Source organism: Halichoeres trimaculatus, unplaced genomic scaffold (assembly GCF_033239565.1).
Source record: "Halichoeres trimaculatus isolate MK-OKI-2021-1 unplaced genomic scaffold, fHalTri1.1 fHalTri1_scaffold_20, whole genome shotgun sequence".
Lineage (NCBI taxonomy): Eukaryota > Metazoa > Chordata > Actinopteri > Labriformes > Labridae > Halichoeres > Halichoeres trimaculatus.
Genome location: NW_027437198.1, coordinates 6,990,054 through 7,003,252, shown reverse-complemented (window position 1 = coordinate 7,003,252; position 13,199 = coordinate 6,990,054). Strand labels below are relative to the sequence as shown.

At 40.9% G+C, this 13,199-nt stretch overlaps 1 protein-coding gene across 6 annotated transcripts in view; it reads left to right on the top strand.

Moving 5' to 3' along the window:
- Window positions 1-8,524, top strand: part of prkar1b (protein kinase, cAMP-dependent, regulatory, type I, beta) — a 111,932-nt gene extending 103,408 nt beyond the window's left edge. For 2 of the 6 annotated variants that reach the window (XM_074697090.1, XM_074697089.1), the window contains 2 exons: window positions 4,297-4,378; window positions 7,145-8,524. In XM_074697090.1, coding sequence (XP_074553191.1) covers window positions 4,297-4,378; window positions 7,145-7,317 — 255 coding nt within the window. In that variant the 3' untranslated portion in view covers window positions 7,318-8,524. The remainder of the gene's footprint in view (window positions 1-4,296; window positions 4,379-7,144) is intronic. The other 4 variants (XM_074697087.1, XM_074697088.1, XM_074697091.1 and 1 more) reach the window with 3 other exon arrangements.
- The last annotated feature ends 4,675 nt before the right edge of the window (window positions 8,525-13,199 follow it).

The window sequence follows — 13,199 nt, the reverse complement described above, 5'->3', positions numbered from 1 at the left end:
TAGCTTAATCCAATTGAGTAATTTGAACTTTGGGGTTTGTAGTGCTGGTGCTGGGTGGCCTCGTGAACAGGATACTCAGGATATCACCTTTCCTTTCCTACCTCTGCTTGAGCCCCTCTCTGTCTCTGTGCCTGTTGTTGATCTAACAACTGTTACTTCCTTCATGCAAGAGGCTACATCTGACATGTCACCACGAGCCGACACGCTACGCTCTGTGTGTGGTATGTGTGTTTTGGCATATGTGTGTGTAAAGGTATAATGATTTCTCACTTCTTGTTTTTGCCGCTTGTTTTCTGTTTATTCATTCATACTTTTTCTGTTTGGTTACCCTGCCTGTCGTCCGTGCCTGTCCTCTGCACCTTTGCAGGATCCTGGATGTTTATAAAAGAAATATCTGAGGAGCAGAGCTTGGGGTGGTACAGTATGCGATGGTTATCTGGACCACACTGGGTGAAGTCTGTTCACAGCTGAACTACTGTTCTTTACAGCGCTGCACTGTCTCACTGTCTTTGTTTGGACATGAAAAGAAAGGAGAGGCATCAACTGGATGTAAACACTGAGGCTTCAGTGCCCCTTTCCCTCTTTCTCTCCCAGTTGACCACTTTTGCACTGAGACGGCGTGTTCACAGGTTGTTGTAGGGCTCAGTTAGAGGTCCCGGATATGTTTTTACACTTGAGATTAAACATGGTTGATGATGCAGATTGAATAGTATCAGCCCATTACAGAAACGTCAAACTGAATCCCAACACACTATCTTTTTCTGTGCATGTTACACATTGTCCACCTACATGGACATATGCGAACGTAGCCACTGCTTTGAACCAGTGTCAGTTTTGACAGCAAATTCTAATTTAGTCTTTGTCTTTTCATTGACACACCATTTTAGTCATCTCAATTTTTTTAGTCTTAGTCTAGTTTTAGTTGACCTTATACCATGAGTGATTTTTGTTTTAATCTAGTCTCAAGGCTTTGGTCTTAGTCTAGTTTTAGTCCACCAAATATCCAAAACTCATCTTAGTTCTCCTCCTATGTAACTGCTTCTCCAAATGTCTATATACAAATACTTTTGCCGGTTAAGTTATGTGTTGCACATCATACTATTATTTGAACAATCCAACGTTATCTATGAAACACAGTTCGTAAACTTGGACAGTGGTTTCCAGTTAGCATTGTTTTTTCTTTTACATCTTGCCTTGCCTATTTCATCCTCTGGAGTTTCTTTTTTCATCCTTCAGCTTGTCTTGATGAAAAAAATTCTTTGTCATGTGGTCGCGTCAGACTGTAATGTTTTCCTTTGTTATTCCTCACCTTTTCAGCGCCACTGTTGCTCTCCTCACTGTCCATATTCTTGTTTTTTACAATAGATAACCTCTTCTGTACATGCACATGCATGGATGTGTTGTCAAGGTAACCGTCGGCTACATATGAGAAAACAAAAAACTACAAGTGCAAGCAGCCCAGGGTCATGGTTATCAGCTTCCATGATACTTTTCAGTCTAGTGCCACCCCCTCCCAACATTTACGTCTTGTTTTTATTCATTGATGAAATTGTCAGATATATTTCATCACAGTCTTTGTCATCATGCCTGACTTTTTAAAAGTTTTTATGTAGTTTTTGTCCTGAAAAAGGTTTATTGAGGAATATTTTTCGTCAACTCAGCAACATTAACAAATATCTGCTTCACTGATCATATTCCAGTAGTTTGAGGGGGGGTTAGTTTAAAGAGGGGGTATTGTGCTTGTCCTTATGTTAATTATGGATATACAATAAATCTAGAAGTCCATACAACATGTATGCACAATTTCAAATTGCTCCATTTATTTCCTTTTTTTTTTTTTTTTTTTTTTGCACTTTCTATACTCTTTCTTACTTTTGTTTTCTTAAATGCTGCGGTGACTCCTGAATTTCCCCTTGGGGATAAATAAAGTATTTTCTATTCTATTCTATTCTATTCTATTCTATTTATATGTTGTAAAAATCCCTGAATCTGCATAATAGTCAGAACGGTCTGTTTTAAAAATAGCACCAGATCCTTCAGAGATCTGTTTGAGGTTTGCAGAGATGATGAAGTCATTACATGAGGATCTCCTCTGTGGCCTGGAACACCAATGTCTGTCAATAGCTTCATCTAAGACTGGCCTCCAGAGGGGCCAATCAGAGAGAAGGGGGTTCGTGGAGTCTTAAAGAGACAGTAGCTTAAATGAACCATCTAAGATAGATGCTGAAATAAGGGGATGTAAGACCTGTCAGTCATATAAAGTTCCTGCCAGGGGGTTACCAGAGGGATAGTACAAAGTCTAAAATCAAGCACAATACCCCTGCTTTAAAAACAACAATAGGCTAGTTTTGATTATTGTTTCCGATTTAATCTTTCAAGGAGAGTTTGGGCTGTTTTGTGAGTGAAGTCCAACATTTGACAAATGTCCATGAGATGTAGGACCTCCTTACTGCTCAAGACTACCCAAGACTAATTTTTGGCTAACTTGCTAACGTGTATGTGTCTTGGAGCTAGCTGTAATAGCGCTGCACTTCAAAAAAGGATCAAGGTAAAAATGCAACCATTTTTTTTTTTATAAGACTCAGAGAAACTATCAACCTCCTGTGTTCAGCCTTCAGCCTCGTGCTCGGGGCGGCGCAGATAACTGTCCTAGCTCATCAGTTCAGCCATTTACACCGGCTAATCTTTAATCAGCGGGCTTAATCAGACACATTTTATTCAGTAGCCAAGTTGTTCTGATTTTGGCCACAGTTATCATCATGTGTTGTCATTTCAAACCTGACTTAACTCAAACTACAAACTACAAAACGTTTGAGACATTCTTAAAGTGAAAAATTAACATTGTTATTTTCCTCGTTAACCCCAAATACTCAACCTGCTGAGTCATGACATTAAAGCACAGTTTGGCATTGAAGACGTCTTTCACCTCCTCATATCTGAACAGAATCCCCCACCACTCACATTTCCCTCTGGCTGAAACAGCCTCACCTTTGTGAGTCTGCAGTTTGAGGCTGTGTTTTTTTCCCTTCTCATTAAAGCTCATTATATTCATATTAACATTATTAGCCCGGTCGGCGGAAGGAGCAGACGGAGCAGAGGAGGATTAGAGACAGTTAGAGAAATTTGGAGCGGTCAAGTCTGTTTTGAGACACGGTCCAAGACACACTGGGAAGTTCCCTGCACTGATTTTTTTTTTACCTGTTGCTACTGTACTGCAGCTTATTGTTTCATGTAGATATTTAAAGGTTTCCACAGTCTGCCCCACTTAAGCAAGGATGTGGTTCTTTATTCCTTTTCACCCACTCTCTCCTGTACTTTCACTTGACTATAGATTGAGTGTCTCTTTAGATGTGTGGCCACCCCAAACACTTAGCTTTAGCTCCCATTCAAAGTTAAAATATTCTGTCATGTTCTCGTTCACACACAAAGTTTGTCAACAGCTGCAAGAGACAATAAAGGAAGCACAATCAGCTGTTGGGCAGAGTGGACGGAAATCAGACTTCCTCTGTTCTACTTTTTCGATGACTCACACGCTCTCTCATCAAGCTGCCGGTCCAGTCGGTCCGTCAGTCCGTCCGTCAGTCAGCCCAGCAGACATCAGCTGTTGGTTTTCTCACTGTATGTGTGTATGTGAACGTCTATGTGGTAGTCTGCATCCATCTGTGTCTGTGTTTCTTGTTATTGTTGCCAGGCTGTGAGTGTGTATGTGAGTCTGTGTATGTGTGTGAAGGCTAGCATCATGATACTTAAGAACGCTGAGAAATGCTGTGTGTTTGTGTGCCCATGTTTACGTGTTTTCAGGTCATCACAGGGCACGCCGCTGGAACTTCCCCAGTTTTTGGACGCCACTGTAGTTTCCATTTTGCGGCTGAACGTTGATAAAAGGGGATTATGGGATGGGGACACTGAGGCATGGGTTCAGCCTCTGACAGGCTTAGATGTTTGTGTGCACTGCACCCTGGAGAAAATAAAGCAGAACCAATCGGAGTTTGTATCACGTACCCCGTCGAAGCATCTGACTGTGTGTTGTTTTGTGTTACTGCTCGTATGCTTCCCAAAGAACAGGTGTCCGTCCCGTGGAAAAGTGGCCTAAATCCTGTGCACCTGTGTCCTTATGAAGCAAAGGAATTTCTCCCCAGCTTAATCCTCCTGATGGTTTTCAGCCTTGCTAAATAACTCCTCCTTTCTGTCCCCTATCACCCCTCCTCCTCTTCTCCCGTTCTCATCCTGTTTCTCTCCCTTTTCTCTGCTTTTCTTTTCTTTCCTCTAAATTCTTCTTTTCTTTTCTGTCTGCAGGGAATAGCCTCTGTTCTGCAGCGCAGGTCTGACAATGAGGAGTACGTGGAGGTTGGACGCCTAGGACCCTCTGATTACTTTGGTGAGTGGCTGTTGGCCGATGAAGCCTTTCATTCCCAGTTTGGCGCCACAAACAAAAAGCTTTTGGTCTGAACAAATATCTGGTTTGTGTTATATTTGTTTGAAGCATTGATTCAAGATATTCTTCAAGGGCCAGCACAAAATTATCACCTCCTGCATGTCATACTGCTGTGACATGTCAAACTTATGCTTACGTTTTTTTAATTCTTAAAAAATAGTGAGGGTAGTAAAGCGCTACAACACTTAAAATAACAGGGTCTTCTCAGGGAGCTCCTAACTTAGCCTAAAAACTTCTAATCATTAATCAGCTTTATTTATAGAGCACTTTAAATACAAACAGAGTTTGAGCCAAAGTGCTGAACAGCAAGGAAAAACCCAACAAGAGCCAATAGCATGTATAAAACACCAAATGATAAAATAAAAAGGGAGACAAATGAACAGTGTAAAATGCTAATGTGTCAGGGCAGCACAAACACATTAGACACAAACTTCCATAGCCATTATTAGATGGAGTCATGGCCATGAACGCACACAACCACAGACAGCAGCTGACAGCACACACTCATCAACAGACACAGATACATACATACACACAAGTTCTTCTGCAGGAAGACATCATAAATTATGAAAGGAAATAAACTCATGAAAAAGCAAGAGAATAAAAGTGAGTTTTAAGATGTTTTTTAAAACAGTCCAGGGAGCCAGAGGATCTAATATGTAATGGGAGTTCGTTCCACAGCCTCGGTGCAGCAACTGCAAAGGCCCTGTCTCCAAGGGTTTTTTTGTGGGACCTTGGTACAGTGAGGAGTTCTTGGTGTGATGATCTGAGGGGCCTTGCAGTGCTGTACGGTGATATTAGCTCTGTAATATAGCTGGGAGCTGTGTTGTGACAAGCTTTGTAAACAAACAAAAGAATTTTGTACTGAATTCTAAAATGAACAGGCAACCAATGAAGTGATGCTAATATAGGTGTTATATGATCCCGTTTTTTACGTCTGCAAAGCAGTCGGGCTGCGGCATTCTGTACAAGCTGTAATCGCTGTATTGATGCTTGGTTAATTCCAAAATACAAGGAGTTACAGTAGTCAAGTCTGGAGGATATCTAGCAAGAAGTCTAAACTTAAGAGCAATTCAGGAAGTTTCTGAGAGCAGCTCTGAGCAAAGAGGAGACAGAAACTTTGATCCAAGTGAGGAGGTGTGGTCGACCCTGTTGCTAGGTCGGATGTAGCTGTGATTGGTTGTTACAGAAAGGGATGTTTTTTGCCTGATGAAGGTCTAGTACCGAAACGTTGTGTTGTAAAAAATAATTTATTCTTTCTGAAAGTCGGACGCTGTGCGGGTGTTTGCTTTGGAATTGATTTACAGGATACCTGACCCTCCAACGCAACCGTCCTGAAAAAGAGATGTGCAAAGAATTTTTCCTTTTGTTACCTAAAGGGAAAAAGATGAGGAAAAAAAGTGCTACACGCTCCTAGTGATGAATAGACAGTCAAATCAACAGATCCTATAACTGAGACTGTATTCAGAAATGTTAATGTGACATTAATTTTACATCATGATGATGAAACTGAGTCAAACTCAGCTCATTTTGACTGAGCTTCGAAACATTTGAACATACCTCATTCACACACCAATTATACTGATTTGCTTATTGTTCTGTTTGCTGTCCATGCTGCTCATGTTACTGCTAAGTGTGTTTAATTTAAAGGGTGGACGCAGACTCAGCTGTCAGCACTTCCTGTGATTACTGACGTCCTTTAAAAAAGCAGTTTGATTTGGCGGAACGACCAAAACAACAAATGACATAGATAAAAAAAGAGAACTATGATAGAATAGAATAGAATAGAATAGAATAGAATAGAATAGAATAGAATAGAATAGAATAAAACATTGGTTTCTTTGATATTAATAACTGTATGAGTGTCACTAAATTGCATTTGCTCATTAACTGGACTGTTTGGGGGTGGATCAGCAGATAAACAGATGTCTCAGGTGACAGAAACTGTGTTTAAAGGGCTGGGAAAGTCCAACACCAGTATCAGCGTTGAAGCTTCTTAAAGTTCTTCTCCCTCCTCTTAACAGTTCTTCACCTTAGGAGCTCTTTTAAGCCTTAAGACGCTTTGTAAATAACTTTTATCTTACGGAGGGAAAATTGTAAAAATAATCCAAAAATCCCAGAAATTCTCAAATTTTTCTAAGAATGACGTCACTGAGAGCTACTATTAGGCTCAGGACTCTTCCTGAATTTGGTAGGGATGGGTACCTAATTAGGTACTTCTATGGGTAGTGACTGAATTCTGTCAAAAGTAACAGGTACTGATTCATGTGAAACCAAAAGGTACCATGTTTAGGTACCTAAATGCATTCTTGTGACTGTAAGAGACTGAAAGAGAAGTCAATTTTACATGCTGGACATGAATACAGCATTGTAAGGTTATATATTAAAGAACAAATATGTTAAATGGAAAAAAAAAAAATATATATATATATTATTAAACAAATTGATATTTTTTACCACATAAACACAAAAAAGTACCAGTCATCGGTACCGCATTGTTTCAAATGTGAAAGGTACCCATCCCTAGAACTTGGGCTCTGATGTGTTTGATGAAAAGAAATGTTTGACAGTGAAATGCATCTCAATACATTAAATGCAATGCTAGTTTTCATTCATTACTCTTTGACTCTTCAAACCAAACTAAAAAGAGTAAGAACGCACTTTAACCACACCTCACCTGATGGTCCTCCTCCTCCTCTTCTCCTTCAGGTGAAATTGCCCTGCTCCTGAATCGTCCCAGGGCAGCCACCGTAGTGGCACGCGGTCCGCTCAAGTGTGTGAAGCTGGACAGGCCCCGCTTCGAGCGCGTGCTGGGGCCGTGCTCAGAGATCCTGAAGAGGAACATCCAGAGATACAACAGCTTCATCTCCCTCACTGTGTGAGGCGGAGGCAGCACCAGCAGGGGTCGGCAGCATCAGCATCAGAGTTTTGGTCCATGGGTGGGACGGAGGTGAGGATGCGGGGTGAAGGACGTGGGTTTTACAACCTCGACGACAGGGCGCTCATTTCCTGCGTTTCTCTCTTCTTCTTTTTCATTTTGCACATTTCTTTTTTTGTTCTTTGACCTGGTGAACTTTGACTTGACCTGTGCTGTCACGTAGCTTTATGTCAAAAACAACATGCAGGAGGAGGGGCGAGGGAAGCATCTTCAACTGTAAATGAGTCATAAATACAGTGTCGACTGTATACGATGCATGCTTCTAGTCTGACAACATGGCGTTTGCACTTTCATGTATTTATGAAGGATATGGATGAATTCAGGAAATGATGAGGAAGCAGAGACATGTTGATGACAGCAGGGGAAAGTGAGCACTCATTTCTTTGTTCTCTGATTGTGCGTTTTTCTTTTTTGTACCTGTGGCTGTGCGTGGTGCCATTATAGGGTCGAACGTGACCTGCACTGCACATATCTCTACGTCCTAAAGCCTAGGCGTAGAGGTATGACTTGCTTAAATTCTTGGCTGCTTCTTCCATTTCTGTGCTTTTAATTGTGCTTTTATCTGTCGGGGGGGCTTAAAGAAGCGATGATGTTTGGATTTTACTCAGATTTACTTACAAGTTCAGTTCTTCAGGAAATCCTTTCTGTCCTGACATTTCCTGCAGCGCTTCAGTCTGACCTGAGAGTTGTGGTAGTCCAAAGGAGCAGTAGTGTTATCGGTACAGTGCACATAAACACACACAAGCAGCGTCTGAAACACACTGACATGACACACAACCATACTGTATACGCTTACACTGTCTCAGGACTGAATCCTCCACACTGACTCACACAACTATTACCTGATGCTTTTCTGAAGCTGGTTTCGTTTTACCATGAATCGTGGATGAAAGCTTTTGCACCACTTTAGAGTTCATAACACTGAGTGGAACCAGCAGTTTGGTTTAGCTGTTTTAAGACTTATATCTTATAAATATATATTAAAGAAAGAGGTAAAGATTATTCTGGTGTTGCTTTCCTTTGATTTAATGTAACTTGTTGAATTAGCACAAATGACCCAGCAAAAGAAGTTGTATTAAATGGGAAGAAAAGAATCTTTCTGTATTCTGTATCTCTTTCTTTCAACTATTAAATCATCTTGAGCAAATAAAGATAAGCTTCTGAAATCCTCTTGATTTGAGTCTTTATTTTCTCCTTCCTGCTGTAAGAATGTGACTTTTTCACGTTTTCCCCTTGGTTTAACGCAGCTTCTGGCAATTTCTCCTCCTTTCCTTATTCTCCCTCTCAGCCTTCATCTCATCTCATGCCAACCTCTCCCAGAAGTCCCCTCTAATCTCTGCTTAAGTGCCAACTGTTCTCTTTAATCACATTTTACGTTTCTTCCAACAGGTGCCTCTTATCCATCCTGTCTCCTCCGCTCTCCTCTGCTCTCCATCCTTCTCACATCGAGCTGAGCGTCACTCATCTGTCAGTCAGAGATGTCAAAGCGTCTTACAGCTCCTCTCAGCTGGTTTGCACTGCAGTGGGCTAAAGCCTCTGCAGCTTTGACACATTCCTCTTCATCTTAATGCCCACTAAATCAACTCAGGAATGTGCCCCCGACTCACCACTGAGTTCTGTACCCACTGCCTGACACATGCACACAGGCCAACACAAACTTATCATATAAACTCTTAAAACAAAATGCTCTTTCTCATCTGGGTTTAAAACACCAAACCAACCAAAATAAACTGTCACCACATGCGTAAATATAAAACAGAGATGTCTTGAATATGATTCTGCTCTTGGGAATTGTTGCAGACCACGCTGCTGCCTTTCTGTGCATCACAATTTCATCTTTCCTGTTGCTTCTCTCACAGGATGCAGCTGATGTGTCAGCTGCACATCTGCTTAAAATTACAGCTTGAAATAGTTGGTAATTAAACATCCCCTAGAGGATAGACGGCTAAAATCAGGAAAATATGTAGAATAAATGTTTGATTTATGTGGCTGGAAGCTGCAGAAAATGGTGCTCAGTGAAAGCCAGTGACTTTTTAGAGTTTAAGGCTATGTCCACATGTAGCCGGGTATTCCCCCCTCATTAGTTTTTAAAAATACTTCCATCCACACACAGTGGGCAAATCCACTGATAAGTGCAGCTGGAGGCATTTCATACCCATATTTAGGGCCCGAGCCCACCAACCAATTATCATTATTCTTCCGTGTGCTCTTTTATCCACAAACATGCGCCTTTCGCTTGGAAAAAACGCTAACGAACCTAGCCCCAAAACTCAATCCTGGTGTAAAATTAATGATTCCAGTGCTGGCCCAAAAATGAATGCTACATAGCGCCCCCTAGGGGCTAAAAACTGCAACCCCTCGGGATACTTTGAGCTAAAGCCCTGAAATTTGGTGGACATACCTACCATGCCTGGCCCTATAAAAAAGTCTCTTATAACTATCACAATATCTGAACACGAACTTCGCTATTTGGACCTAAACATTGGATTTTGACAATTTCTAGGCTACGTATTTCAAGAAACTAGTCCTAGGTTTTTTCACACATCAAATACAAACTTGGCTTGTGTAAACAATACATATTGAAGATGAAAAGTTGTCTTAGAATTTATAGAATATTAGTGGATGCAGCCACAGCAAGGGCTCAAAGTTCGGCATTTTGTTAACCGTGCCCGATCTGCACGAAAACGGACACACATGTTCAGTGTTGCGCCCCGGACGCAGCCATGTGATTATTTTCCCTCGAAAGTACAGCGATCCCGAATGGCAATGGCCCCAAATGGGCAAAACTTGCATTCATAGGGTACGTATTTGAATGAACTAGTCTGAGGTTTTTTCTCAAATCAACCCCAAACTCAGCTTGTGTATACTAGACACATTGAAAATGAAAAGTTATTGTAGGATTTATAGAATATTACTAGAATTTTGGTAACTCAATGGGCATGGCCACAAATGACCGCCAAAGTTGACCATTTTGGCTGTTTCATAAAAATCTCAATAGCTCTCTTTTACAATGTTGGATCAGGACCAAAATGCACACACAGGTTCAGTCACAGCCTGAGTGTATTTCTATCACTGGTTGTACAAATATTAATGCTCCAGAGCACCACCCAGGGGCACAAAGTTGCAGCCTCTGGGTGGCGCTCTGGAGCTACTTTGAGCTACAAGCCTGAACAGTTTTGGGCAAAACTATCATGCCAAGAAATATGGCTTTTGGCCAAAAACGCTGTTTACCAGTGTCCACACAAAACCATTCTAAAATCTTCACTTTCAGAAAACATTGTTTTTGTTTTTTTAACAGGTTTATTTATTAATACAATATGAATTTAACAGATGAATCCATCATCAATGTGAGCATCCTGTGGCCTGTTCCAGATAAACACGACATAAAAAAAAGAAACAAATATAAATGACAATAATTGTCAGAAAAGTCTTGTCGTGCAAATTTAACACATGAAAAGCAATCATTGTCACGGAAGTGGAATATAACAGAAAACAGCCACATGGAGGGGCACATAAATCCAGTGTCCATTCACCTGCAATAAAATTAGATGCAACATTTGCTACTATTTAAAAAAAAAAATCACATTATAACAACTCCCCCTTTCCCAAGCATGGCTCTTCATTTCCTATTTTATATTTGTGTACATATATATGTTCAAATTAGAAAACAGCATTTTTAGTGAAGTAAAGCTGCGGTGTAGTGTGGATGACAGGTCCAAACCAGTGGCGTTTTCTCCCAGAGGTCAAGGGAAGCCATGCTTCCTCTCTTTTTTCAGACTGTAGCTGTGCTTTAATCAAAATACTCCTTTTTAGCAGTTTCAATAATTCTTCTGTGTTTGGTCACTGTCATCTCTTCCTTATTCCTCTCCTCTATTTATTGAGCATTTTACGATGTGTGAAACAGCGCCCTCCTACGTGTTATGTTGCGAATGAGTGGCGAAAATACAATATTGCACACTGTTGTCCGCAAGGAGGCCAAGCCGAGTTGGCGTCCATTGGTGAAAAAAAAAACAAGAATGATTAACCAATCAGATGAGGCTGCCGTCATGACACTGTTCACCCGTGATTGGCCAAGACTGTGTCAAGGGAAGCCACCCCATCTTTGGCCTCAAACCAATCAAATCACAGTATCCTCATCATCATCAAGCCACTGAATGAAATCAGGAAGGTTAGCACATTAGCTGTGTGCATTAAGCGGCCGGTTGTGCATTTGAGCGGGCGGTTGAGTAAATTAATAAGATGTTTAAGCTAAGTCAAGAGTCATGAGTGCTCTCTGGGCGCTCTAACAGGTCATTTCATTACATGAAATAGTGATATACAAGCTGCAACATAGTCTTTTATGTACCCCACTCCCTAAAAAACATACAGATTAGAGGCTTTGTCTCACTTGGCTTACTAAAAAAAAATCCCCACCCCACGCCACGCCACTGGTCTAAACGTATGAAAATATATGCGGTTTCCCAAATACCCAGCTACTTGTGGACATGGCCTAAGATTAAATTTGAAGGCATTGAAGATAATGCTTGGATACAGCAACTATAACAGGCAACAAATCCATCTCTGGTAGAGCCAAGCGTCATCATGGTTGGGGTAAATAAACTCATCAGAAACAACCATTTTGATCACACGTGATTAAAAACTGAGAGACCAAATATCTGTGTACCCAGAGCACCTGATCAGCCAGGGCCAGCACTGGGCCATGCTGGGTGGGCCAGCTGAGGACAAACTTGGCAGTTTTGCACAAATAGTAAGATGGAGCCGTGATACCGTGGCACAGTGCCAGAGCTAATACGAGCGCATAACCAGAAAACACACACTTTCACACACTACTTTACCAACTTTTGATTACGACCGCCTGAGTCTTTTATGCTCCACTGGCTTCATAATCCATCACACAGCTTCTGTAGTCCCGGTGCGCCTGTAACACTGACACCAAAAACATTTATCCAGGGGAATTTGAGCTTTACTTCTCAAATCAAGATCCCTATCTGGGCTTAAACGGCCAACGTGCAATTAAAAAATGACTTATTTGTGCAGTTTATCAGTATAACTATGGTCAGATGCTGAGCAGATTTCCATGAAACGTGTCCCAGACGACACATACACAAGCAACAGATCAATTTACTGTATAATGGATTGCAGATTTTCTACTCAATGGACACAGATGATAGTGCTCTCAGAGCCCCAGCTACTAACGAGAAACTCAAAATGCCTGATGTGTGATTCAGCTTCAGAGAGTTTTCAATGTGGAGACTGAAAAAGATGTGAAATAATCTCATTTCCAGGTATGGCTGCTTTTTTTAGTGTATCCTCTTCCCCTCTATCACAAACAGTAAATAAAAACAAGGTAATGAGCCACAGGTGTGGACACAGGTGAGGGGAATCGAAGAGGAGGGAAACACAGGAGGACAGGAAACTGGGATCAGAAACTACAAAATAAAGATTTTTGACACCAAAAGACTGATGAGGATTTTTATTTTTCCTGTAAACACTAACTATGTAAGATATAAGTCTGAGCATTTGTTACATTTTTCTGTTTGTTTATAAAAATGTTTATCCAATTCAAAACTGACTGCTAGTATTAGTGTGACCATATTCTAAGAACCCAGAAAGAGGACCCCCTACGCAGCCTCGTGGGGAAAATACCCAAAGATACTCAAAGGCAACTAAGTAGTTTTTTCAACCATACATTCATTTAAAACATTTCTTTTCTGTTTGTAGTGAAATTTTCTCAAACGTAAACATAAACAATGCTTCAACCCATGCCTCGACTTAAAGAAAAACAGTCACCCATTCCTTGAATATATAATTTATCTTTTGTATAAA